The 26,696-nt window shown below is 36.6% G+C and overlaps 1 protein-coding gene across 3 annotated transcripts; it reads left to right on the top strand.

Annotated features, from left to right (window-relative positions):
* Window positions 1–1,991: 1,991 nt before the first annotated feature.
* Window positions 1,992–22,194, top strand: rad51 (RAD51 recombinase). 3 transcript variants are annotated; one of them, XM_006632448.3, is made up of 10 exons: window positions 1,993–2,096; window positions 3,408–3,503; window positions 4,281–4,418; window positions 4,858–4,975; window positions 9,476–9,567; window positions 10,487–10,581; window positions 16,170–16,283; window positions 17,842–17,971; window positions 20,929–21,050; window positions 21,543–22,194. In XM_006632448.3, the coding sequence occupies exons 2-10, from the start codon at window positions 3,426–3,428 to the stop codon at window positions 21,664–21,666; spliced, it is 1,011 nt and encodes a 336-aa protein (XP_006632511.1). In that variant the 5' UTR covers window positions 1,993–2,096; window positions 3,408–3,425; the 3' UTR covers window positions 21,667–22,194. The 3 variants fall into 3 exon arrangements, with proteins under 3 accessions (XP_069049408.1, XP_006632511.1, XP_015206172.1); XM_015350686.2 differs by lacking the exon at window positions 1,993–2,096 and adding an exon at window positions 2,117–2,258; XM_069193307.1 differs by lacking the exons at window positions 20,929–21,050; window positions 21,543–22,194 and adding an exon at window positions 19,606–19,971 and having other exon boundaries at window positions 1,992–2,096.
* The last annotated feature ends 4,502 nt before the right edge of the window (window positions 22,195–26,696 follow it).

The following is a 26,696-nucleotide window of genomic DNA, read 5'->3' on the forward strand; positions in this document are numbered from 1 at the left end:
CAAAAAGATTGATCCTCCTGTTTGTAGTTTTGTACTTTCGATGTCCCACATCTGCAATGCAGTTCTTTCATTATTTCATTTTTACCTCTTCACCAATCTGTACAACAGATTCTGTGGTTAAGGAATTTCCCATGACCAACAGATTCAAAAGGTGGTGTAATGAAGATCATAATAAAGGCTGCAAATGACAAGAGGCCGTCCAGCTCATTAGGCCTCTTTGGTAGGAAATTGATCAGCCATTTCTTGAAAGAAACTAGGGTAGGGGCTTCAACACTATAACTGGGTCATTTGTTCCATTCCCTCACAATCCTTTGGGTAAAAAGATGTTCCTGTTCTTGGATTTTAAATGTACTGTACACAATATTCAGAATGAGACCTTTCTAGTGCATAGATTGTGTACTGTATAATTGTGGCTTAGACAGCAACATTGAAAGACCCAGGAAGCTATCAAGTTTGAAAAGCATCAATTGTAAAACTGACTGAAGAATTAATGTCCAATAAATGATACCTGGTCATTTGTTTAATTTACAAATCACTTTTACTTTTTTAATTATCCTTTTATTCATGATGTCATTCATTTTTGTTACTTATTCTCTACTTTGAAATGAATAGGTTATAATGTCAAATGTTTTATTTACTGTAAGTATTGTATTATGTAACATTTGTATTATGCTGCTTAATCATAGTTTGTTGATTTTATGTTGGATGTATTTCATAAGGATATTGAGTAAATATGTATATGTCATATTTAGATTTTTAAGGTAGTGGCTAGAATGTGATAACCTGAATTGCATGGACCTGCTGAACTTCAGTTTCGAGGGTCTGACAGGCAATTTTTGTCCTGTGTATTCATATCCATTTCCACTAGATGGCTCTGTTACACTTCAATGTCGAGATAACGTTGAGGGAGTGTACTGGTGCACATTGGCTGCTTTTGCATCATCCTGGAGGGAATACTTGTTAAATTAACCTTACTAATGTAAATGTCATTGAAACTAAATTGAGTTGTAGGTATGAGAAAGACACGTTTCAATTTTTTTCTCCAAAATTAGACATTTTATTTTTTCTTGTTAAAGTTGTTAAATTAGCATTTTCCACCAGTTTCACAAGTTAGTGCACGTCAGTACCCATGGACTGGATAATGTGTAATGCAGTGTCCATCCATAAGAAGGTCGCAAAATCGACCAAAGTAACTATTGGCCAATAAGTCTCTTATTACGCATAAGGTTACTAATAATCAAGAAAACCATAATTTGTAGAACATTTAATAAAAATCCTAGATTCCCAAGTTTTCAAAAGATTGTGGAATGGCTACATTAGATATTAATTTATACTTTGTTGCAATATTTTTCTTGCTATCACGTTACAATGAAGTCGGCCATATTAAAAACATTTTTTTAAGTCAAAGCTTGAACGATTGTTCCAGGAGTGAAAAGAGGCTTCCAACACAGTATAGTGCTACCAGGGGAATTGCATTGCGTGCCTGGGAATAATTAACCAAATTTGCCCGACTCTCCAGAGAAGCAGAATCTATAGGCAAGTAACCGATTCGCAGTCTGCTCCTGCTGATGTATGATCTTTCAGCCTCCTAAAGCAATGCAGCTCAAAAGGCGCACCCCCACCCCAAAATGGCACAATGTGATTTTTAACAGACCGCTGCGATATTCGTCAACAAAAACTTAAAACTGTTTGGTTTCGGGCAAAATCTATACTGGGATGAACCAGATAGTGGTTGTATTCAGACCCATTTAGGTAATAAAATAAAAAGCATACTGAAGGCTTGAACCTACTGTACAGCAATGTATGACACAAGAACAGTTAAAGAAATATATTCATCGTTATACCGCATCTGGAATACTGCACACCTGGTGTCGCCATCGTTTTTGGAAGGCAGAATAAAATATTCACTCGTAGTTTTCAATTACACGAACCAATATGGAACGCTTCAAAACAATATTAGTAAACTTCAAATTGAAATTACGGAACATTCATATTTGGGGACCTGCTCCTTTAAGAAAGGCGAAAACGTCATCACGCACGGACGCTTGGTGGTGCGCGGGAGTTTCTGAATTCCACGAACAGGAAGAAAGCGGGAGGTGAGTTTGTCAATAACATTGCAGATCAGAGAAACAAAAAAAAGTTTGTGTTTAATGATTTCAAAGTGACATTCAAGTCACGGTATTATTCCCGAGGAATTACATTAGAAGCGCGTTGAAGATAGATTTAACATTCTTTTAAGTTGTCCAAAGGAGACAAAGGTACTGTACTATTCCTCAACACACGTCCAGGTTACATAACATTGTGTTGTTCCTTAATGTTTTTTTCAGAAGATTTACTGCAAACAGAGGGCTTGGAAGCTAAACTGGACCGTTATTAGTGATTTTCTTACCTGTTCTTCACTTAATAGCATATAGGCCAATTTGGTTAGATTGACCATATTTAGATAGTGTAAGCGAACATTTGAAAATCTAGTTTCAATCTATGGCTTCATAATATGCAATACGTGTATATATCGGCTTACGTGACTTTAGTGTTTTTGTGATACGCCTTATAGTATTCCCTTCAGAACAGGGCCTCTGACTATTTGATCTAATCCTACAAAGGCGAGGTCTGTACTGAAATGCTAAATGCCACCGCTCACTCTACACTGTAGACTCGGTAGTGTGAACTCCTTCAGCTTCTGCATTTCTTCAGTGTTTGGCAAAAAGACAACTGTCACGAGTTATGAATTAAGCGCATTTAAGCAACCTTGTGCATGTTTTATGCAGTTTGTTGGAACAGAAATTGTACGCCTGTTTATAAGTGTACCACATTTGACCACATTGGTCAAAATATACTTTATTTTATATTAGCAGCCTTATATTTTAGTGGTCATTTTACTTGGCAATATGTACAGAATATCCTTATTCTGTGAGGTTTGATTGGAAGTCTAATAGTAGAAGTAGCATGGATGGTGATTTTACAAACGCTTTGTTTTGTTTTTTAACTTAGGCCTACTATAAAATGATCACAAGTTAGCTTCTGCTAAGGGAAATTTGCCTTTAATATCAAACCCTCCCTGAATAAAACTAAGTTCATTTTTGAGCCCATTTAATTCAGCCCAGATCTGGAGTGCTATCTGTGTGGAATTTGTATGTTCTTGCTGTGTTTGTGTGAGTTTCCTCTGGGTGCTCTGGCTTCTAGGAAAGTCAGTCCTTGGTGTGGATGTGTGCGTGTTTGTGTCTGCCTGGCGATGGACGGGCGTCCTGTCCAAGGTGTACCCTGCTTATTGCCTGCTGCTTTCAGAGATAAGCTCCGGCTCTCCCTCGACCCTGCATTGGAAGAAATGGTCAGAAAATGGATGGGTAATTGCTGCCCTCCTAGTCTTGAATGCTTACATTTAGTCTGTTTTGACATACTGTATACAGACGCAAAGGTTTTCCAGAATGGCCATGAGATGTGACACCAGAGAGGAGGTTGAAGTGGAGGAGAACTTTGGGCCTCAACCACTGAGCAGACTGGAGGTATGGTTTTAGACAGGTCACTGCTGTGTGTTGTGTATCTTGTAGCACTTGTGTGTCTATAGTAGTGATGATAAATGGAACATAACATCAGATACAGACCCTGTGGAATTTTCTGGTTTGTAAGTTGCTTATTTTCTCTTACCACGGGGAAAAAAATGTTTTGTTGTCACCTGTCTTTTTACAAATATCTTGTTCTCGTTCATCATTGCAAAGGTTTGTAACACTTAAAGTATTTAGCAGATATGTTTACATATAGTGAACGTATATATTTGTACAAGTTCAAGTAAGTAGCTGCATCAGAAGGCTCCACAGTTGAAACATTCTCTTTTTCTTTCAGCATGAAATAAACCTTTACCTGTTCCATTTAGATATTTATACCAATATCTATATAATCTATTAGCCATCAACTATAAATTGAAGTTATATAGAATGATAATAAAGCATCTATAGATAGGTTAGGGCTAATATGCATATTACTCACTCATACACTAATCCTCATCCTAATCTCAAGATCATAATTACTGAAAATACTAATAGTAATAGTACTCTATTAGCATTCTGCACTACCTCAATTTATAGTGAAACTCTACAAGTAACAAAATATCTCTTACACCTTCTATACAACTCAGTGTGTCCCAAAGTTCTTTGGAATTTTAGTTTTTCCTAAATGAATTGCAAAGGGGTGTCCTCTATCTAGAGATCTGCGGTAGTGTGTGCAGTGCATTATCTTGCCCTTCGCTTTGTCGGCAGTCATTATTTTATATTGTCTTTCCACAGCAATGTGGGATCAGTGCAAGTGACATCAAGAAGCTGGAGGAGGCTGGCTTCCACACGGTAGAGGCAGTGGCTTATGCACCGAAGAAGGAACTGCTGAACATCAAAGGAATCAGTGAAGCTAAAGCTGAGAAACTTCTGGTAGGCCATGTTTATATACTCTTCCTCCTGATCTCGTTTTGTCTAGTCTTATGTTATGTGCTTTGGTTGACCTGTGGCTTTTACTGCTATAGAAGTCCTGAATTTATTAATCAAAATCATCATAGTCCCTTCTTGAGATTGAAGATAAAGACTATAATTCTCTGCCAAGAATTGTAGCTTTTGAATGAAGTTTTGTTTTCCTTCATAAATGGGACCTATACTAAAGGGAACTGAAGAGAAGAAGCTCCTTTGAACTGCTTCAGATAAAACATCCAAAAATGTAGTAAGTTCTTTTGTAAAAGTAAATTACACCAGTGAGATCTAAGCAAAGTGTACAACTTGTTTTTCAGTTGAAATTCATCTTTGACCTGTGGTGTTTGCATGGCAAGAATTTTGTGATCTTTTCAAATGGTCTATTACCACAATTTTTTTACTACAGGCCGAAGCTGCAAAACAGGTACCAATGGGGTTTACTACAGCCACAGAATTCCATCAGCGTAGAGCTGAGATCATCCAGATCACCACAGGATCCAAAGAGCTTGACAAGCTGCTACAAGGTGAGAGCTTATGCCATTAAAAGATTTTTGTGAATATCCAATCCTAAATTATGTCCTCTGTTATGGACCTCAAAGGGTCTTTGTTTCTTAAAATCAGTGATTATAACCCCCTGATCCTATGGTACATACTGTACCACTTGCACTTCAAGGAAACCACTTCATTTTATATACAAATGGCATTTTTGTGAAGTAATCACTCTGTAAGGGCAACCAATTTTAAACAGTAAAGGCACTACTAACCTCCAAACCAGCCTTCACACTGTGCTTTGTAATTGACATAGCTGGTAAGGATCAGCTGCAGGTGAACTCTAGAAGACATGAAATTTACATTGGTGATGAGCTGAAGAAGGGAGACCTGAAATTAAACACCTGAATTATATGCTTGATACCTTTTGCCTAAATGCTGTTTCATTGTAATCTTGTGTCATGGAATTATACTTTATTTTCAAGCATGGTGCCAGTTATAGTTTTATATTGCATCAGTAATGGAGAAAAGGCAGCTGCAAGACTTTAAATTTGGATGGACCTCAAAACTTTACTTTTACTCCAAGCTCAGCTGCACACTTGATATAGAGGTGATCCAGGAGAAGGAGTGAATTAAAGATGATGACACCACTTGCAGCGCATCCTCTTTAAAACTGCCAAAACCATATACTAAGCAGGATTACAGGATGGTGGTGCTCTGTATGATTTTGGAGATTGCTCCCTTTCTTGGGGTCTTTCTTTCTTTGCACAGTGGCACTTAAAAAAGATTTCTTTGTTCTTTAATTGTCTTTGTGGGTAGTTGTGCTGCCCCTCCTCTGACAGTGGACCATTTTCCACTGCATCTGTTGCATCTTGTTTTTCCTTAAAAACTACAGTATCTGCTCTTTCTGATGTGGTGGGCTGAGGGGGGGAGTTTGTCATAATGTCCTGACCTCTTCAGAAGACTATAACAGGGGTTCTACCAATTAGGGGAAGCTCATAGAGTGTTTTTTTTTTTTGTGGGGATTGTAAGTTCTTAACAGCATTTGCAGTCATTGTGGTGAGGTTTTTAGACTTTCTAGGTTTAAATTTGGGATTTGAGGCCTAGGCTAAAGAATGTGGTCTTACATTTGGTCGGAAACTGTTTACTTGTAAAATTGATGTTTCAAATTGGAGGGAGTTGAAGCAAAGGAATGTAAAAAAAAAGGAGACCATTGTCTCTTTGGTCCTATTGTCTCCCAAAACTTTTAGCTTAGTTGCTGTGTTTATCCTGTCAAGTTACACGTGAGAAACACCTTTCAGACGTCTTTTGGTATAGGCTGGGCTAGTCTGCTTCTACACTTTTAGATGAATTATAAATACACAGTACCGTTTTGTCTATTGGGAGACCAAAAGGGAATGGGTGAGATGAGAAGATCTAGGCTAGAAATTGCTGATCGAGACTAGAAGGTCGGGCAGCAAGGTTGTGCAGTGGTCAGCATTGCTGCCTCACAGTGCTGGAGCCCTGGGTTCAATTCCTGAGGTGCTATCTGTGTGGATATATATTTGTATATGTATGTAATATACATTATATTGAAATATATTTGTATATTCTCCCCCTGTTGGTGTGGGTTTCCTCATGGTGTGCTGGTTTCCTCCCAAGGTCCAAAGATGTACTGGTGGATCAATTTGCTTCTGGGCCGTGCGTGTGCGCGTGTGTGCGTGCGTCCTGCGATGGACTGGCATCTTGTCCATGGTGTATCCCACTTTGCACCTTTTGCTTGTTGTGATAGGCTGTAACTCCTCTATTTTAAAATAGAAAGATGGACTAAGAGGTCTTTGTCTTATTATTTTCAGCCTTAAACTCCTATCTAAAAATATTTTACCATTAGTTAGGCCCGCTTACAATTCAGACAAGCACTTTAGGTGCATTCATATGACTATGAATCCGAACAATATTATAGCCTACTGTTTCCTTAAAAGCTGCTGCACACATTATGCTACATATTAGTCATGGTGGGTTCAAATTGAGAAGCTCATTTTCCACAACAAACATCTCAGATAGCCAGACATTTTGTCTGAAATAAAACAATCTGTGCCCATTTAAGAAATAATAACCTTTGAACCTTTGCCAAAAATAGCATTTTGTATAAGTAATATTACCCTACCCTCCTTTACATTATAAAATGATTATCAGAGTGTTCATTTACTGTTGAGTCTATGTCCTAGACATTCTAGAAGTCGACAGGCAACATTTAGTTAAAGGTTTTCCAGCATGATTTTACAGTTTTACAATTAGTGGAAGTGCCAACAGTTATTGTTGGACCTGCAATTTATTTTGGCACAGAGGTGAAAAACATTTCTCTGCCTCATTTTTAACTTTTTATAAGCTGCCTGCTGTAAGTGGCTAAAAAAAGTCTTAATGAAGTTCATGATACTTACTTTGATTAGTTAACACCAGTTTAAAGAAAACATTTGAGTAGATTAAAATAAAAAGAATGTAAATACAATATAGATTATTTTTATTGGTCCGTCCAGATGATTGTACTGTATAGCTGTTAAACTTCATTTATTCTATTTATTTTACTTGTAATTTATTGTAATTACTATACCTCGAGGTAGTACAGAATGGTAATTAATATGCATCAAGTGATAAACAATGAGTCCAGGTTAAAGTTAGTATTAATGCTACTGCATGTATATACAGTATGTGTTCTATTAAAATTTTACAGTTCCTGGAGCTTATAGTTGAATGAATGTATAGTACAGTTCCATTCATATGTATTAAATATTCATGAAACATAAACAACTTTGTTTATATGAATAGGCTGCATCAATATATAATTTCCTAGATCCAAATTCACTTGGCATATAATTTTAATTTGCTATATATACTGACAATGCCATTGATTTTTTTGATTGGTCATTTTTTCTTGTTAGGAGTGTAATCAGGTACAGGAAGCCCTTGATTGATAAAGTTACAATAATTTTATTTTTTTTAAATGAGAAATCATTGACCAATTTTAAACAAGTCACGTTTTCAAGGCAGGCGGTATGAGTTTGAGTTATTTTTACTAGCACATGATTAAACCACAGCAAAGCATGGCTCTCTTTGTATATTGGCACCAGTATAACTTTCATAAAAAGGTGGCTGTGTTTAATAATGTGGTTTTATTGTGAGATTGCAGATCCTTTGCAGATATTTACAGTTGCAGAAAACTTTACAGTTCACATAGTATTTCATATCGGTGAGGACAATACATTGTTATTATCATAATAATAATAATAATTGCTTACACTTATATAGCGCTTTTCTGGACACTCCATTCAAAGCGTTTTATAGGTAATGGGGACTCCCATCCACCACCACCAATGTGCAGCCCCACCTGGATGATGCGACGGCAGCCATAGTGCGCCAGAATACTCACCACACATCAGCTATTAGTGGGGAGGAGAGCAGAGTAATGAAGCTAATTCATAGAGGGGGATTATAAGGAGGCCATGATTGGTAAGGGCCAATGGGAAATCTGGCCAGGACGCCAGGGTTACACCCCTACTCTTTTCGAGAAACGCCCTGGGATTGTTAATGACCACAGAGAGTCAGGACCTCGGTTTTACGTCTCATCCGAAGGACGGAGGTAGGACATTTATGCTGTCTGGGTCCTACCTTGCGTGTTCACGGGCTTGTAAAGATCAAGATTTCCCTTCTAAATTGTCAAGAGACTTTGTCAGCAGCTGTCTAAAAAGAAAGAATCCCACACTGATTCTTCAATCTGTGTGCTAAATTATACAATTAGTTTGGAAAATGTAAAAAATTGACAAATTTATGGGTATGCCCTTTTGGCTGCCTACCAATATGTTTTATTTAAAAAATCGAACAGAATGGTAAGATATACATGAAAGCATATAATTTAAATTTTGGTTATGTTAAAAAAGTGCAATGTCCTAGAAAGACTGTTTAGAATATTGTGTGTAATTTTAGTCTCTTCACTTTCACTTCAGAAAATATATTGCTGCTTTGAACTTAAACCAAACAAAAACAACTGGATACATTCCTGTGCTTTGAAGGAATGTCCTACTAAGACCGAAAATATTGAATCTTTTTAGTCTAACAGAGAAAACTACAAAATCTCCAAATAGGAAAGACAATGGCAGTCCTATCAACTTTGTCAGAATCAAAAGTGAAACACAAACCAGGGGATACAAGGGTAAATAAAGGGGATCAAATTACAAACTTTTTGAGATTAGGAAGCAGTCCTTGTTCCAAAAAGTCACCGGAGTTTGAAAGAAAACACCCAGCAGTGTTTTTGAAGTTGATATTTTGGCTTCATAAAAAAAAAAAAAAAAATCTTTTATTAGATTCTTGGATGAATTAGCTTCTGACGAGCCAAATGAGCTATATATATTCCCAAATTTTTTGAATAAAGTAAATAATCTTATGTATGTTTGGCTTATCTGAAAGTATTAGATTTTTTACATTTATTAAGCGGGGAAGTGCTTAGTGACACCTTTTGTGTCGTGGTCATAGTTAATGTATAGTATTTCCATTTTTTTCAGGTGGGATAGAAACTGGTTCAATTACAGAAATGTTTGGAGAGTTCCGAACAGGAAAGACCCAGCTTTGCCACACTCTAGCAGTGACTTGTCAGGTATTTATTAATATATATAAATGTTTAACATGCTGAAAGAATTTATTAGTCATTTAAACTTTGTGTACACTCTTCTTTTTCAGTTATATCTGTATACTTCAGTTTTTATTGTAGGGTGAAGCTTTGACAGATAATATATGCATGTGAATTTAAGAACTGGCCATCCTGTAGAAGTCAGACAGATTGGGACTGGAGTCAGTGTTCTGATGTGGTTTGTCATTTGACAAGCCATTTTTGCAGTATTCTCAGATGTAATGCTATTTTTATATTTTTGGTTAGAAATAATCAGCATAGATGGTGCATTTCAAATCACAGTGAACATAAAATGTACACAGTGACATGTAAAACCTGATATTTACATTCCAAAATAGACAAAATATCCAGGTATACAAACGTCTAGTGAGGTGAAGCAGCTCTATTACATTGTAAACAAGTAGGGTTGCGAATACATCTCTTTTAATCCCAAAATAAATATTTATCTCAGCTTTAAGACAGTTTTGCCAACAAATACAATTTATTTGTTAACTTTGCATGTGGATTCTGTTAGAACATTTCGGTAGTGAACTGTCTGCACATCCTGTATTTAGACGCTCGTACATCACATTACATTAGTCATTCCAGTGATTAGTGAGCAGGAAGGGCCGCTTCACATCGCAGGTCTCGCAAACTCTTGACAAAATTATGACTATCCATTACTTTCACAAAGTTCACAATTCTGTGCCTAATTTGGACATTGAAAAAACAATATTAAATAATTGGTCTGAGAAATTAGGACTGCAGTTTCCCTTTAAGAAATCATTTGGATAAGCTGACGGTTGTCCTTCAAGACCTGGACTGAGAATCACTCCTGTAAAAGATATTGTGCATTTCAAATGATAAACCATTAAGTGAAAGGATTGTTGTTGTTCTTGTCTCCTAGTTGCCAATTGACCAAGGTGGTGGAGAGGGAAAAGCCATGTACATTGACACAGAGGGGACCTTCCGACCCGAGAGACTGTTGGCAGTTGCAGACAGGTGTGATTTTTCTAAATGGCCTCCTATATGAATGCTTTACATGGGTTATGTTTCTATGACAACATGCTATTCATGGTTGCCAATTTGTAAAGTACGTTTGACTGGGACCTATCTAGACTTCAGTGAATACAAAAAACACATCAGGGAATGAAAGAACTATGACAGTGGAAAGCTGGCCAAATGGTCCTGGAGTTTTATTTTTTTCATCTGATTCTATTCGACCTGTGTTTGGTCTCCACCATTGCTCGAAATAAATAATAAAGGTCTTCTCCTAAATGTTCTGTTTCTTGCAAGTGTCAATATGTTTATATGTATTTTTTGCACATCAAAAACAGTAGTATACATGTGTTCCCACTGGAGCAGTTACTTTAAGCACACACTTGTTAAAACATGTGCTTTAGCACTTAATTTGGGACGTGCAATTTTACAAGCACTTTTTGTGTGTGTTCTGCAAGGAATACCATTACAGTATTCTACTAGAAAAAATGCTGTGCATCATGATATATGCCAATTTTAATTGACTGTTTCACAACACCAGAAGCAAAAATATGTAGATATTTTGGAAGCTCAAGATTGATTAAATAGCTCAAGAATGACTTCAGGTTGTTGGGTCAGAAAGCTACTTCAGAAAACCATTGGGGAGGTAAGACTTCCTTTTGCTTTAACTTGTTCAAAATATTAACTTTTTTTTAAAAATGCAGTCTTGATGAAAGGTAGAAATGCAACCTTTAAATCTGGGGGTAGAAAAAGGAAAGATGTTAGTGTTGACTGTTCCCAAACTATTTGGTCCACGGACTATAAAGTGGTTTGTACATTTTCCAAATGTACAAATGAAAGTAATATACCATTGGTGTTCTATTCAGGGTTTTTCCAGGCACTTCATTAATGAAAATGAAACTCTTTCCCTTCACTATTCGTTAAATGGAAGGGAAGTAGCAGTTGAGAGTGTGATATTGAGTATGCCTGAGTAAAGCAGAGCAAGGCCTTTTATCTGAACTGGCATCTGCACATATGCTGTGGGAAGGCTGGGTGGGTTTTCCTTGAGGCCTGTTTGATTCCTGTTGTTCTTGTTGCACGGATTTAAATCCCTTCAAATGTGGGGTTTGTTAAACGAGCTCGGCCACAGCAATCACTGGAACTCGCTTCCTTACTTCTGAGTCCCTTCTGGAGGTCATATGCATCCAAATAAATTGAACCTCTTTCACTTTTAGACAGTCTATTTGTCTGTAGTGGTTCAGCCAAATTTTCAGTAATTATTTATTGAGTTTTCTTTTTGAAACTCTTTGAAGAATAAGGAAGTAATACCTCAGCACATTTCAAATAAACTTTCCAAGATGTTTTTTTTTTTCCAATGTTTTGAAACCTAGCCTTCCAAGAAAAAGTTGTGCTACTGACAGCTCTGGTCTTAACATACTTGTGGGATTCTTTTTTTTTTTGTTCAGCACTTTTTTTGTTTAAAAAAAACAACAGCAAATGTTATCGTTACAAAAATCAAAAATGATGATTTTGGTGTCTTCGGATATTGTAACCCTAAATGTGACATTCATTTCATTCTGGTCAAGATCAATTGTTCCTGGACTATGTTGCTTTATATACAGTAGATTTTAGTCTAAAATTATATACCTAGTGATTTAGGTTCTTACATCTAAAATTGACTGCTTCTATTATCATAAGCAAACCATAAATAATATACCACTTTTAGGATTCTGGCAATGACAGCCTGCCAGATCAACTTAAATATGGAGGTCCTTAGTTGTTAATCATAGGACCTAGAGTTTATTTTACTATACAGTTGAACCATATATTTTTTTAAATTTGATTATTTTTTAGCTTGTAAAGCAGAGTTTCTTGTCTCATGCCATCTGTTGTACTTTTATGTGCGTTCAGAAGTGCTGCATCTACATATTCAAACTAATGTTTATACTCCTAGGCTTTTGTCTTCTGTTTAAGCTTTTGTTCCTGAGCTATAAAATCAGATTGTAACAGCAGTGTATGTTACTAGCATTATACTTCTGGCTTCTTAGGCTGAATGCACTGAATATGTAAATACAAATTAGACTAAATTGTGCACTTTTATTGTTTTATGTGCTGTGGTTTTGACACACAAATGCATGAAGAATCTGGCCATTAGCCTTCAAATCCGGTTCAACAAAATAAAACTCAATTTCCATAAATTCCATTTCTTTTTGAATCAAATACTGATAAAGGAAGGGGGTTTTGGTTTAAAAATACATAACTACTGTGAATTTCTTTTGATAGTAGAGGAAACAAAGTCTTATTTTATGTCAGTTTGTATGATGTCTGTTACAGAGGAGAATATTACTGGTGTAATGAATGATATTTTGTGATTGAGTGTTGATATGAATTGATTTAATTCTTTCCTAGTTAATAAAATGGTGTGAAACAGTGCTGAAAATATAATGAACAGAAATAACAGTTACATGAAAAGGATCAGAAATACAAGTTCACAATAAGTGCTGAACAAGATAAATAACATTGGTCTCAAGTTAAACATCTAAATGACCAAATTTCAGTATCAGTTCATCTTGTTCTACTCCTTCGTACTTGTTTTAGGCTTTATATACCTTATGTATTGAACAGAATCTGGCCCAACGCATAAAATATTACTGTTAACTTACAAATGAGTTCAGCGCACTGACAAATTAGTCTTTTTCATGCTACAAAGAGTTGTGATAAAAAGCTTTATAATAAATAGAGTGGTGTTTTGTCTTGCAGCATATTATATTTGATTTTTTTTTTACTATTGTCAGAATGATTTATTTGGCAGTAACTTTATGAATTAAGTTGATGTCAATCTGGTGCCTTTGTAGTGTCTAGCACTCGCACTGCCTGCTATAAAACTTCAGCAGAGGTCTGAATATGGGGCATTTCTTGCGTGACTGTAGGACAGATGAACAATAGCCATATGTTTAGTGCTTTAAAATTGAGGCACCTGTGAATGTACTGCTTTATCATATGTCACTTCTACGACCTTTAAATTACACTTATTCAGGCAAATTAAAGGGTATTGTGTTTGTTTTGGGATTTATAAAGGTGCTTAAATGAGTGTGTAAAATAAGTGGTTCATTTAAAGTTACTATAACAATAAACATTAAGAACCTTGCATTTTTTTTAGTCACGCAGAACTTAAACTTGCAAACCTCAGGGAAGTCCCTAACTAACAATTTGTCTGCTCCATGTATTAAAGGCAGCTGAATTATAAAAGCTGCTTTATTTGCTGCCTCTAAACACTAGGTATTCCAAGTCTGTGCATATTAGTCAATGTTCAGAATAAGTATGTAATTACTGCAGGTAAGAGATTTCTAAGCCTTTTCTTTTAACCATTTGTTACACAGCTTTATTAAGTTTGTTTACACAGACATAAAAGAGGAAAAAATGGTGAAAAGGCCTGCAAAAGAAATCTTTCTGTGACTATTAAATAGGATTTCACGCTTCCTTCTCTGTGCTACAGCACACTCGCCCCTTCTCACGGCATGCCGTTGTGAACTGTATGGGGGATCCCCTGAGCCTCGTAATGAGGTCTCACTCTCTCTCTGTGATCGTGTGGCCTGCTGGCCTCCTGTTCTCCCTTGTAGCCAGCCCCAGGTCACTCAGTCCCTGTCAGACTGTAGCAGCACACCATCCAGCTGCTCATTAAAAGCCTGGCCTTTCTTGCCACTGAGCCCTGGGGGAGAGGGTCAGGGGCACTGCAACTGGAACTTTTAAAGATCTGATTACACTGCACGCAGGAGCTAGCAAAAGCTTGCATGGCTGACCTTCAGTATTCCAATCTTTTTTTTTTATTCCAACAGTAGGATATTTTTTCATTTTATTTGTTCAATTTTATTTTGGTATACAATTTGCCTGTGATCTCTGTAATGCCTGCCATTCCATATGTGCAAGGCAAAAATGATAAGAAACTCAATACTTTTCAAAAATCATCACTGTCATCCTGAGTGCAGTTACACCATCGTATTACTTTTTACACCATGTCTAGACTTTTAACTGTGGAAAATAGGTGGAAGACTTCATGGTACAGAACTTGGATAAGTATTAAAACCTTAATCTCCTTTCTAAGTTACGTAAAAATGCAGCTGAACACCTTAGTAATTATTCAGATTAAAATGTTTGACATGACTGTTTCTTTCATGTTTTTTCAGTGTGATTTGCACAGAGCTGATAACTGCTAGTTAGGGATCGCACTTTACAGAGTTGATAATCAGTGGTTTAGGAGCTGGGAAGCCCTGGGTTTTCCCAAGCTTTGTCTTGGTGTTCTGCCAAAGATCTCGAACATACCCTTTACATTTTCTACTTATGTTATTGTCTCCCCCAAGATAGTGCTTTGATACAGTTTGAGAGTTTAGTATTTTTCTTTGGAAATTCATCTTGTTTCAGTTGTCATTTGTATTGTAAAAGTAAAATGCAGTGCAAAATGGATTTCCACTGGAGATGAAATGGTGGGTATTTGTGAAAATGTTGTCGGTATTTAATTAGACACTGATATTTTAGACGCTGATAAATGTAATCAAGATGTTACTGTTACAAACATCTCTAACTTAAATATCTCAAATCTAAATGATTTCATAACTCTGAAATCCATTGTTGAAGATGGTACATTTAAAATCACTGACTTTAAGGTAGAAGAAACAGGACCGTTTGACCAGCAGCCATATCACTCTGCAACTCACAACAGGCAACCCACTGAAGCCAAGCAGGTGTGAGCCTGGTCAGTACCTGGATGGGAGACCTCCTGGGAAAAACTAAGGTTACTGCTGGAAGAGCTGTTAGTGGGGCCAGCAGGGGGCGCTCACCCTGCGGTCCATGTGGGTCCTAATGCCCCAGTATAGTGACAGACGCTGAGATGTAAAACCGAGGTCCTGATTCTCTGTGGTCATTAAAAATCCCAGGGCGTTTTGCGAAAAGAGTAGGGGTGTAACCCTGGCGTCCTGGCCAAATTTCCCATTGGCCCTTATAAATCATGGCCTCCTAATAATCCCCATCTATGAACTAGCTTCATTACTCTGCTCTCCTCCCCGCTGATGTGTGGTGAGTGTTCTGGCCCACTATGGCTGCCGTCACATCATCCAGGTGGAGCTGCACATTGGTGGTGGTGGATGGGAGTCCCCATTACCTGTAAAGCGCTTTGAGTGGAGTGTCCAGAAAAGCACTATATAAGTGTAAGCAATTATTATTATTATTAAATAAAGCAGTTTAGATTTTTTGCTGATGCACACCACACATAACAAAAAGCCTCAAATGTAATTGAGACATATTTAATTAATTTCTTTCTCTTCCAAATGACCGTGAGCTGAATTATAGATGTTGTGGTAATCTTTGAAATTTTCATACCTGCGTCATTTTTAAGAAGTGTCACATTAATTTCATACTTTCCTCAGCTCCAAAAGGTTGAATAAAGGTTGAACTTAAAAAAGTACCTAACAGCAGATGTCTTTGTAAGATGTTTGATATCATTAAGATATCAAATGTTCCTTTGATAAATAACTAATATGCTTTTTTTTACTTTGGTGTAATGTACAATTCATTTGTCTCTCTCTAAAAACATTTTAATGTGTTTTTTTTTTCACTAGGTATGGATTGGTTGGCAGTGATGTTCTTGATAACGTAGCCTACGCCAGAGCATTTAACACAGACCACCAAACCCAGCTGTTGTACCAAGCCTCGGCAATGATGTCAGAATCTAGGTAATATTTATTTTGTATGTAAATTAAAATCAAGAAATATCGGCAATCTGTGGTATATGAATAGAGGGGCAATTCTCAAAAAATAGTTTTCTTCCAAGATCATTGGTAGCTTTTGTCCTATTTAAACAAATACAAATAAACTGAATGAGGATGCAAAATCTAGTTTTTCAGCTTGTTTATGCTTACCATTGACGCTGATGCTTAGCAACAAATAGCCATTGTTTTTGAAGTATATTAGTCTTAAATTTTATGAACGAGGTGGATTGTTACTTTTTATAAATATTTATGGTTAATTTTTTGGTAAATGTGAAATGACTCAGTGTGTTACGTTGCTTTACCTCTCCTATTGAGTTCTTGGTTTTCTATGCTAGCACAAATACCGCATTTCTAACTACTTTGCGGTGCACTGCCACATGGTGAAAACTGGCTTGTCAAGGTATTGTTTGTGATGTCGTACTTGGAGTGTCCGGAAGCACTCTACCTGTTCAACAGCTGTCTTTTGCATTTACAACAATAACGTATGCAAGGGAAGCGAAAACTGAAACCAAGAAAATAGCATGTATTCTTTGTGATTGAGAGAAAACAGTGATGCCTGATTTATGGATGGAGTGTGCCACGTGGAGCTGTCACAAGGAGCTTTCAACTCATGAATGAACTTGAGCAAATTTAGCAACTTCCACATCACAGCCTATAAAAAAGAAATATGTGAATACAACTGTTTGCCACAGTTGAACATGTTTAATTTGGTTTGTCCTTGGGGCAAACCTCTTTTGTCACTCACAATGGTAATGTAGAAGGAATAAGCTTCATGCTATTATTTCCATGTTGTTAGTATTCCTGTTCAGCGAGAAACACTATTGTTAAAGCAGTCCAAAGTGCTTTAAATTGTTAAAGCACTGTTTTGCACTGAGCAAAAACAGGCTGTCACTACAAAGTTCCAAAGTCCTTACTTTGGGGGTTCTGCCAAATTACCATTAATTAAGATTCTTTAAGACTATCAGTTTCTGTTAAAAAGCCTTAAATGTTCAAATTAATTAGGAGATTCTGGCGTTGAAGACTTAAACTCCGTCTCGTGCAACTTTCACAGAGATGTACAGTATCTAAACAAGGAATTCAAGTCCTTAGAGGATAAACTGTTCATTGCTTCTATGTAATGAGCATGAGGGTTTGTCACATTTCATTAGATTAAACGGAGAGCTAGACTGCATTGTCAGCAATACACATAATGAAAACAGTTTGGCCATAAGGGAATGAGACATATACTGATTGCAAGTAAAAGTTGCAATCAGCTGTTTCTGCCGTAATGGGATTTGTAATGTAAAACACAATTGTCCAGCGCTTACTGTGGCCTTAAAATTGGTACATTTGTTCTTCTCTGCAGTTCTAGTGAACATCACTGCTTCTCCTATCGAAACTGTTGCTTTCTTTTTGACCCCGTTAAGGAATATGGTCTTAAAATGCCATTTAACCCGTGAATTCTAGAAATGGGAAATAGGTCTCAGTTAGAAGTCATGTCTAATTGGTGTGAATTTACCTTTATCTAACTTTTTTTTTCCAGGTATGCTTTGCTTATAGTGGACAGTGCTACAGCCCTCTACAGAACAGATTATTCAGGGAGAGGAGAGCTTTCTGCACGACAGTGTCACCTGGGCAGGTTTCTGCGTATGCTGCTGAGGCTTGCAGATGAGGTAGAGTACCTTATTGCTGCTCAGAGATAGTAACACGTGTTTTAGAGCACAGCTATGTAAAGATGCACTTGTCTGCTTGTACACAAAACCTATTAGGATCTTTTAATTGAGTCTTTTGGTGCTTGTAATTTGGCCAGAACCAAATCAAAATTTCAATCTACCATCTAGTTAAAAATACAAACCATGCAGGTGAAAGAAATAGGCTTTTTGTAATCATCCATCATCAAGTGCTTGTTTTAAAATTTGAGTTTAGTGGTGCCCAAGTTTTGATTTGATCTGGGCCTCAGACATAAGTGGCACCTACCATCCCCAGCAAGTCACTAAAGTTTAACAAATTTCTTATTACATTATACCTGTTTGAAAATGGTATGTCTTCTGAATGTATCAAGTACCTCATTTTCACAATCATAGAGTTAAGTTAAATGATTTAACAGCAAGGGGTAATATTTTTTACAATTGTATAGAACTCTAAAGAGTGAACCTTTTAATACAAAATGAAGAATTAGTGTAACTGTCAGATTTTAATTGGTTTGCAATCCATCTGTGGCAGGGAAAGTAGTTCCGAAGACAAGCAGTAGGTTGCTTCAAGCATAGGATGTGGTGTAAGTAGATGATAGTTTACCAAAATCTGTTTTCAGTTAAGCAAAACTTGTTCAAGTGTGGCATTTTTTTGACCACACAAAAGATCTTTCATATGAACATCAAGTGGCCTTGCTGTCCCTTTAGGGGCACTCAGACACAATGAGTCTGAAGCGTGAGGTAGATTTTTTGATCTTCAAATAAGCAAAACTACTCTTTTGGTTTTATTCCACCAAAGAAGGCCTTCTGCCAATCTTTACCAAAGGGATTGCATCATGAGGTTTGAATTTTAATTAAAACAGACCACCAGAAAAGTTTATATTTCGGCACAGATTTGTGTGGTTTTGAAAAAGTATTTTGCCTTTCCCATTTTGTAATTTATGGGAAGTTGGTGTCTGATGGTGTACCGTAATGCCCAGTGTTCCTTATTGGCACATTTCAAGTATATTCTAAAGAGAAATTGCACAACCACACACTTAAAAAATTTCCTTAAATTTGGACAAAATGCAGCTTTCTTTTATGTAGCAATTTGTTATATACAGCTAAGGATCACAAAACACATTATAAATACCCAGGATGTAACATGGTAGTTATTCTTCTGTATCAAACCAAACAGCTAGTCACCAAAGGCAGTATGAAACATGAATTGGTAAGGGGAAAACTGTACATCCATTACAGGAACATGACATTCATGCCAGAACAGTATGTAGTTAGGACACCAAGGTCAGAGCTGTTGCTCTTAAAAGATGGTATTTAATCTCTACAATGTAGACCGAATGGACTGCTTTTAACCCCTCTTGTAACAATTTTAAAAGAAAATATTTGGTGTGTCTTTCTATACTATCTATAGGAGTTCTAGGCACAGTTTTCAAATTTCAGATGTGCTTCCTGAATCTTGATTAGGCAGACAGGCATCAAATTACAGAACCTTTGCATGACTCATTCACTTTTATATGAGCAATTAATGGGCATTCTTTGTACAGTGTGAACACTGTTTTGGAGGAAATGATTTCTGTGGTGTGATGCATGCAAACATTTCACTTTGACACCTCCAGGTAGTGGACAAAAAACAGAAACATCTGGGTACACGAGGGACACCAAGTACTGTATATTGAGAGCAAGAGCTTCCATACAGGTGTGTCTCGTGCTTCTAAGTAAATAACACCTTAGCATTCTTAGGGAGAAGTACAAGAATGTTGAAACAAGCATAAATGCTTGTAATTATGGTTAGCATGGCCATATGGTATTAGAGCATGATACTACAGTTGGGTTGCAGTCCACAAACTGCTTATCACACCTGGCAATGCATGTTTATGAGATTACTGTTACAAAGAGCACCAGCAATAGACTGCTAAGTATTAGAGAAATGGGATATTGGCAGATGAATCATCCTTTAGCATATTTTTAATATACAGAGAAGTGCACATGTGGCTCCAACCCTTGAGTTCTTTGGTCCAACAGTGAAGGGCTGTGGTGGTTCTGCAATTTTCCATTCTGCCGAATTCCGGTCACTTGCAGACTCTTACCCTGCTTCACATGGTGACCTCGTGAATTTACCGTGGTATTTCTTTTTGTCCACTGCCTGTAGATTTCTTGTTTTTACTAATATGGTCTTTGACTGTACACAAGTGCAAGGTTAATGGACAAAGTGTTTGCTTGTATGTCAGTCAGGAGTCTCTTTACAGTTTGACATCTTTTATTGCAACTAGCATCTTGGTGTGCACTTAGTCTCCTTCTGTGCTTAAAGGAGTAGTCTAAATTATCTGTCTCATTACTGTCTAAATCATCATTAGTGCTGTTGCTTACTTGTGTGTTGTGTTTAGTTATCAGTCATTTTCATGTTTTGTGAATGCTCATGATAACTTGTATAATGAAACTTGTAAAAAAATATAAAAAGGCCCTTCAGCCAACAAAATCTATCATGAAATGTGGTGGGGGCACAGATTAGTACAGATTGCACACTATTCAGAAGCCTGTTGGTAGACCATTGGCCATAGAAGGCTGTGTAACAAAATTATTTCCACACAGCACAAAAGAATCTTTTGAAAAGTGAAGGCTGGTGAGGCCTGACTATAATAAAATATACAAATCCTCAAATCAAGCATTAAAAATGTACATCTGTCACCAATCAAATCAAGTTTGAGCATGCGAAATCACTGTTGATCCACATGTGCTCATTAATTTTCCAAACAATCTGACTTACGTGCAATAACAATTATGAATGCTGTTCCATTAGGGCATTACATGTTTTAGTTATTAACCTACAATAATTTTGTGTTTGTATTTTTCTCTTTCACGGAGGGCAATAGCAAATGGCAACGAATGACGAAGAAGGGAAACCCAGTGTGTCTTTCTGATACTGTGATTTTTCCCTGTAGTTCGGCGTAGCGGTGGTGATCTCTAACCAGGTGGTGGCTCAGGTGGATGGTGCTGCTATGTTTTCTGCAGATCCAAAAAAGCCTATTGGAGGCAACATCCTTGCCCATGCATCAACTACTAGGTGTGTTCTGTTGCCTGAACTACATTATCATTGGTTATTACTTATTGTTATTGGTTATTATAAAATTCTTTAATATCATTAAGTTGTTGTTGAAAGTTTGAATGTGTCGCTTGTTTCCTTCCGTTTTTCCAACCTTTATTAAAATTAGGGATGAAATGAAATCAGTGGATCTTGCATTACAGAGGTTTTCTGCAGTTGTAAGAATGAATGCCCTTTATTATATTTAAATGATTCAGTTGTGCTTTAATGTTTAATATTCATGGTAATTATGAAGTCCAGTTTAATTCTACTGAAACAGATGCCTGAAGCATGTTCAGTGACAAGATAGCAATTTCACAACAAACTGGATCCTTTAACCTTGCCAGTATCGGGGGTTAGAAATGTTTGCGAAAACGCTAAGGACCATCTTTTATATGTGCTTAGCAAGGAATTGTCATGAAATATTTTGCACTTGCAAGGTTCATGTATTGGTGTTGTTTATGTCTCTTACAGACTGTACTTAAGAAAAGGCCGTGGTGAGACCCGGATATGCAAGATTTATGATTCTCCTTGTCTCCCAGAGGCTGAGGCCATGTTTGCTATTAATCCAGATGGAGTGGGTGATGCAAAAGACTGAGCTGCTTGCAACTGTAGAACTTAGAAGCAGTTGTCAGAAATTAACATTGGTCTTTTTTTTTGCATTAAGGACGCTATTTAACAGTTTGCATTGCTTGTCCAACATGATCTGTCGAAGATGATTTTTTACCCTTGTCAATTTTACTCTTTGGAAAACACATGAGTGAACACATAGATGTGTGAAGGCCCTTTTATTGAAGAAATGGTAGTTCTTGCCTGTTTTGCTAAAGAAGTTTAATATTGAGATGTTCGGGCTAAGACAACAAAGGTGTATAATAGACTTTGCTGAAGAATTCATGTTGAATATTGTGCTCTGAAAAGGTAATGAATTACTATGTAGTTACTGTTTTGGACAGAGAAAAGCAATGATAACTGCAAAATCTCGAAGACCTTGAGGTTTTCTTTATTTTTCCTCTGTAGGTATGGAAGGAAATTGTCATTTTTTTTGTTTCCCTTTTATGTTTTTGTTATATCACCTTCCTTTGTATATATATGATATACCCTATTAAATTTATTTTTAAACCACTAATTTCAGGTTTGTTGTTTTCATTATTTTTAAGCGATTGTAAAGATAGTTTCTGATTTTACAGTTTTGTCTTGAAAGAACATTGTGTTCTTAAGATGTATGTTGGCCGATTGTCAAGTGTCTAGCATGCAACATACAATATTTTAAATTTCTCCTCAGACAAACTGCAGGGTCATTTTGTTATGGAGTATGTTTTTAAAAGTTACAACAACTCTAAAATTCTGTGCTTTGTCTGTTTGGATATAACTTTTCAATGAATGACAATGAAATTCAACTGTATAATTTTCAATTTCATGCTGTTGGAGGGCTTAGGGAATGTAGACTTCAAACGTTTTATACAAAAAGTGCTGTATTTGTTTTCTCGCAATGTATGAATTAAGTGAAATCCAACAGAACTTTCTAACTATTTTGTTGTAGGGGTTTTATGTGGGATGTTGTTCTTTTAAAGGGTGTGTGCTGGTATTTATGCATGTGGAAGAAAAAAAACCTTTATGTTTATCTGTATTAAGATGATGATCAATAGGCTATAAAAACCATGCAAAGCAGTCTCACCACATAAACAACTACAGACACATCTCCCCTTGGAGCTCCTTCACTTAGATTTGATTGTTTTGCTGAAATGCTGTCAGCATTCTTAGGGCACTCGGAACAATCTTATTTTACTCTTAATTATTGTACCCCTTTCAATCCCGATTTGCCACCGCACACACAAAACTCTGAGACATCCCTTAGTTGTGGGCTGTAACATCTGTTGTACAGCCTGTAGGAATTAAGTCGCAGTGATACACATTGCTCAGTGCATAACTAACCCAGGAAAGGAGAAAATTACATCAGGTTCTTGTTTATAGCAATATCCTGGTGTTGTCATGTTGTTGAATGAAAAAAAAATGCTGTCTTAAATCATTGAATTTAATGTGTTACCAATAATGTGTATCATAAGATGGCTTCATTTTATATTTATAGCAGTGTGTGGTCAGTACCAGAATGCATTTGTGGTTTTTCATAATGACTGGGGCTGCATTTCAACAAAAAGGATTTGTGTTTAGTCCTGCTTTAGATACAGTGCCTAAGCTGAAATACTGTGCTTGATGTAGTACTGATCCATGTTTGCCTATCATTACAGCAAATCGCTGCTCTTGCTTTAGAGTTATTTCACCATCTACAGTATATGCATTACCTTTTTGTCAGCATCAACTGAGGTCCAGACAATAGTGTTAAAGGTATTGTAATTTGTTTTTGTTTAAAATACTTAAATATGATAAATTAACACTCACACTTTTTTGGCATTAATTAAACAATGAATATCCAAAAATTTATGAAAGGATTTACACAGTAGTCAGGGCCTCTTTTTACTGTTTTAAATCCCCTGCCGATTTACACCTCTGATAGTCACTTTAACCTGTCAGGAATTGATGACATTGAAACATAGAGCTTTTTTTTAGCTGACCTCTGACATTCTTTTTTTTTTTAATATGTCAAATTTAACCTGTCACACCAAACATAGAATGTGTATCCCATCACTCAGGTTACTCCACAATAATAATATAAAATGAATGTTGTTGTTTTTTCTCATGTATGACGTTGAAAATCCCACAGTACACTCGTTTGTCTGAAGGCACTCTGCCATGGTGCGGCACATTGTTTAGAAAATGCCTTAGGGGTCTTCCAGTAAGAAAAAAACATTAAGAAAAGCTCTACACGAATTGTATCACAATATTAAAACATGAGAGTCCAACTAAAACATTTTGGCAATATTTCAACCTCTATTCTTTTCCATTAATCCCATCTTTAATTCTTAAAAATATTTTACAAGTACTAGAGATACATTATCACTGATAAGTAGGTTACAGAGCAGACTTTTTTTATGAGCAGATGTAGGTAAGGACTTAATGTTTCAATTTGCCTTGTTCTGTTGTTTTTGTTGGTTTTACTAATTAGTAGTTTTCAGGTAAATCTGCTTATTCATTTTTCTAATTGTTACATGATAACACATTAAAGGTTTGGAAAATGTTCAGATGTTATTAATTGAGGCTTTGTGGTGAAAAATGCATGGTTAATCTGCCTCACGTATGCTAATTGTGTACTGTACAGTGAATCATTGACATCAAGCATTCTCTTCATGCATTTCGCATAGTTCCTCACCCTGGTAAACACTGCATTAGTCTCTAAACTCCAGCTGACCTGAAACACAAGTGTACCAAAGTGTTATCTGTTCCTAAAAAGCAGCAAACCCAGATTTGGAGTGACACATTTCCCTGTAACCAGACGGGAGGGGCGCTGTATTGTCTGTCTTATGAAATAAGAATGAAAGAAATTACAGCCACGCAAAGCTTCACTTGGCATTTTGTCCCTTTGCGGTGAAGTCAGCCATGAATGTGTGAACCATTTCCAGAATGTAACTTTCTAAAAAAAAAAACAATGTGCTGTGACTTACTAATTGTACAACCGGGGTTAAAGGAGCCTGCTGGAAGGTGAGAAGGTGACAGAGCGGCAGAGGGGAGAAACATGGTCACGAAAGAAAACAAACCAAGCTGGAATAGGGCATGGTTCTCACGCACAGACTAGTCATGTATCTTGTCATGCAATCGCCGCCCTGTCACTGCGTATTAATGCTGACAGAGGCATTAGGCTGGTGCAGATCAGGACGAGACTGAGGTATGCCAAGACAAAAACTGCTCAAGGACAAAATCACTGTATTTCTATTTTTCAATATTGTGTCAGTCTTGAGTGAGTCAGTTATGTGGTGTTCCAACATTAAAACACCATTAAACCATGAGTGAATTTTACAGCCTTTGAGTCAGTGTAGCCAATGGGTTTGTGTCATTGTGAACAAACCCCCGTTTTCCGCTAAACTAAATAGGCAATTATGTATTGTTTATTGCATGTTGTCCAGAGTCTGGTGCATGTCAAGTAATCTCTTCTCTTTTTTCTAGATTTATGTCAACATCCCCGAAAAAAAAAAAATCTGTGTGACATTCGTTACATATATTGGTCAAATGTTCACATTCCAGAAGTCTGTTCTATCATGTTTTGATACTGACGAGAAAAAAATGGTTTATATCTGATCTGTTTCTCTCACCTTTTTTGAAATAAAAAAATAGTTTGTAACAGGAAATGAACTCAGCTCAATCTTTGTATTTTCACTATTGAGGTTATTTTTCTTTTTTTTATCATTGTTACATATTGTAAGCCTCAGAGACAGTGGCTTTTTTAGAGCCAACAAATTTGACCCCAGTAATCTTTTAATATTTTCTTCATAAGAAGACGATTCAAGTTTGGATAAAAGGAGTGCAACAAATAAATCATAGCAAGTCAAAACCAAACAATAACTTTAAAAGAGTGTCAGATGGGCCTAGCATAGGTGGTCTGCTCCAGATGTGTAGTACAATATATCTTTGCCTCCAGAAATGCATATGGAACGCATTGTGCAAGTCATTCCCTTATGACTGTGGTGTGAGAAACTATGTGGCTGGCAAGACAGCTGATTCTGTTCAGGAACAAGAGAAATGTGAAATTTATCACCTTTGTGGGATTTTTGGCAAATTTAGAGGTCAGAACTTCCCGGCTGGCTTCGGGTATGTATCTTGTGGCCTGTATGTCACAAGTAATGTCTGTGGTTGTCTGACAGGAGGAATAATAAATTATGCTCATGGTGATGGTCTTCCTGTGGAGTAAAATGATTCACCTTGTGGTTCTGTAATGAATAGTCTCCCAATGGACCATTGAACAAATAAGGAATTATTTGCTGCCCATTTGGATGCATAAATACAAAACACTTTTAACTGTGCTACATCAGTAAACAATTCAGTAAGGGCACAATCCCTCAAGACTTAAATACATTTTGCTTCAGTATATACAGCCCTTATACTGTATATAACCTAACATTCATCTACGGTTTGGGGGATTTTTTATACTTTTCTGGGGAGACAGCACACAACTTAAGGGAGTCTTTAAGGGAAGATTATAAAGATTTTTCATTTGACCTTTACTAGTAGAAACTCCAGTCCCTGAACTCCAAAATGAAGCAGCTTTTAAATCTTTTTAAATTATGACTTGCTTTAGACCTGGGGACAGCATTGGTTAATTAACACATCGGTGATAAATTAATTTGTTCTATTGCATGATTAATTGCTCAGGTGGAATCAAAAGAAAAATAACCTATAGCCTTTGATGATCAGATTTCAAGTATATCCTAAACAGATATCCCAATTGAACATTCAACAATATTCAGGACAGGTAAAAACAGAATGATATAGTGAACAGACTACATACCCAAAAACAATAATATCTGGTCTGTCTACGTAACTTAGCATTGTTGCACAAGTTAATGTCTCTTAACCTTAATAAGGAGGCTATGCAAGAACAAAACGTGTGTTCAAAATGCATTACAAATGTGTTTTAATGCATTTTGAAAATTTTAAAAGAGAAAAAAATAATACCAGCAAGAGGATAGTCTTTCTGTTGTGAACCATACAGTATGTGTGATTCTTTTAATTGTTGCTGCC

Source organism: Lepisosteus oculatus, chromosome 8 (assembly GCF_040954835.1).
Source record: "Lepisosteus oculatus isolate fLepOcu1 chromosome 8, fLepOcu1.hap2, whole genome shotgun sequence".
Classification (NCBI taxonomy): Eukaryota; Metazoa; Chordata; class Actinopteri; order Semionotiformes; family Lepisosteidae; genus Lepisosteus; species Lepisosteus oculatus.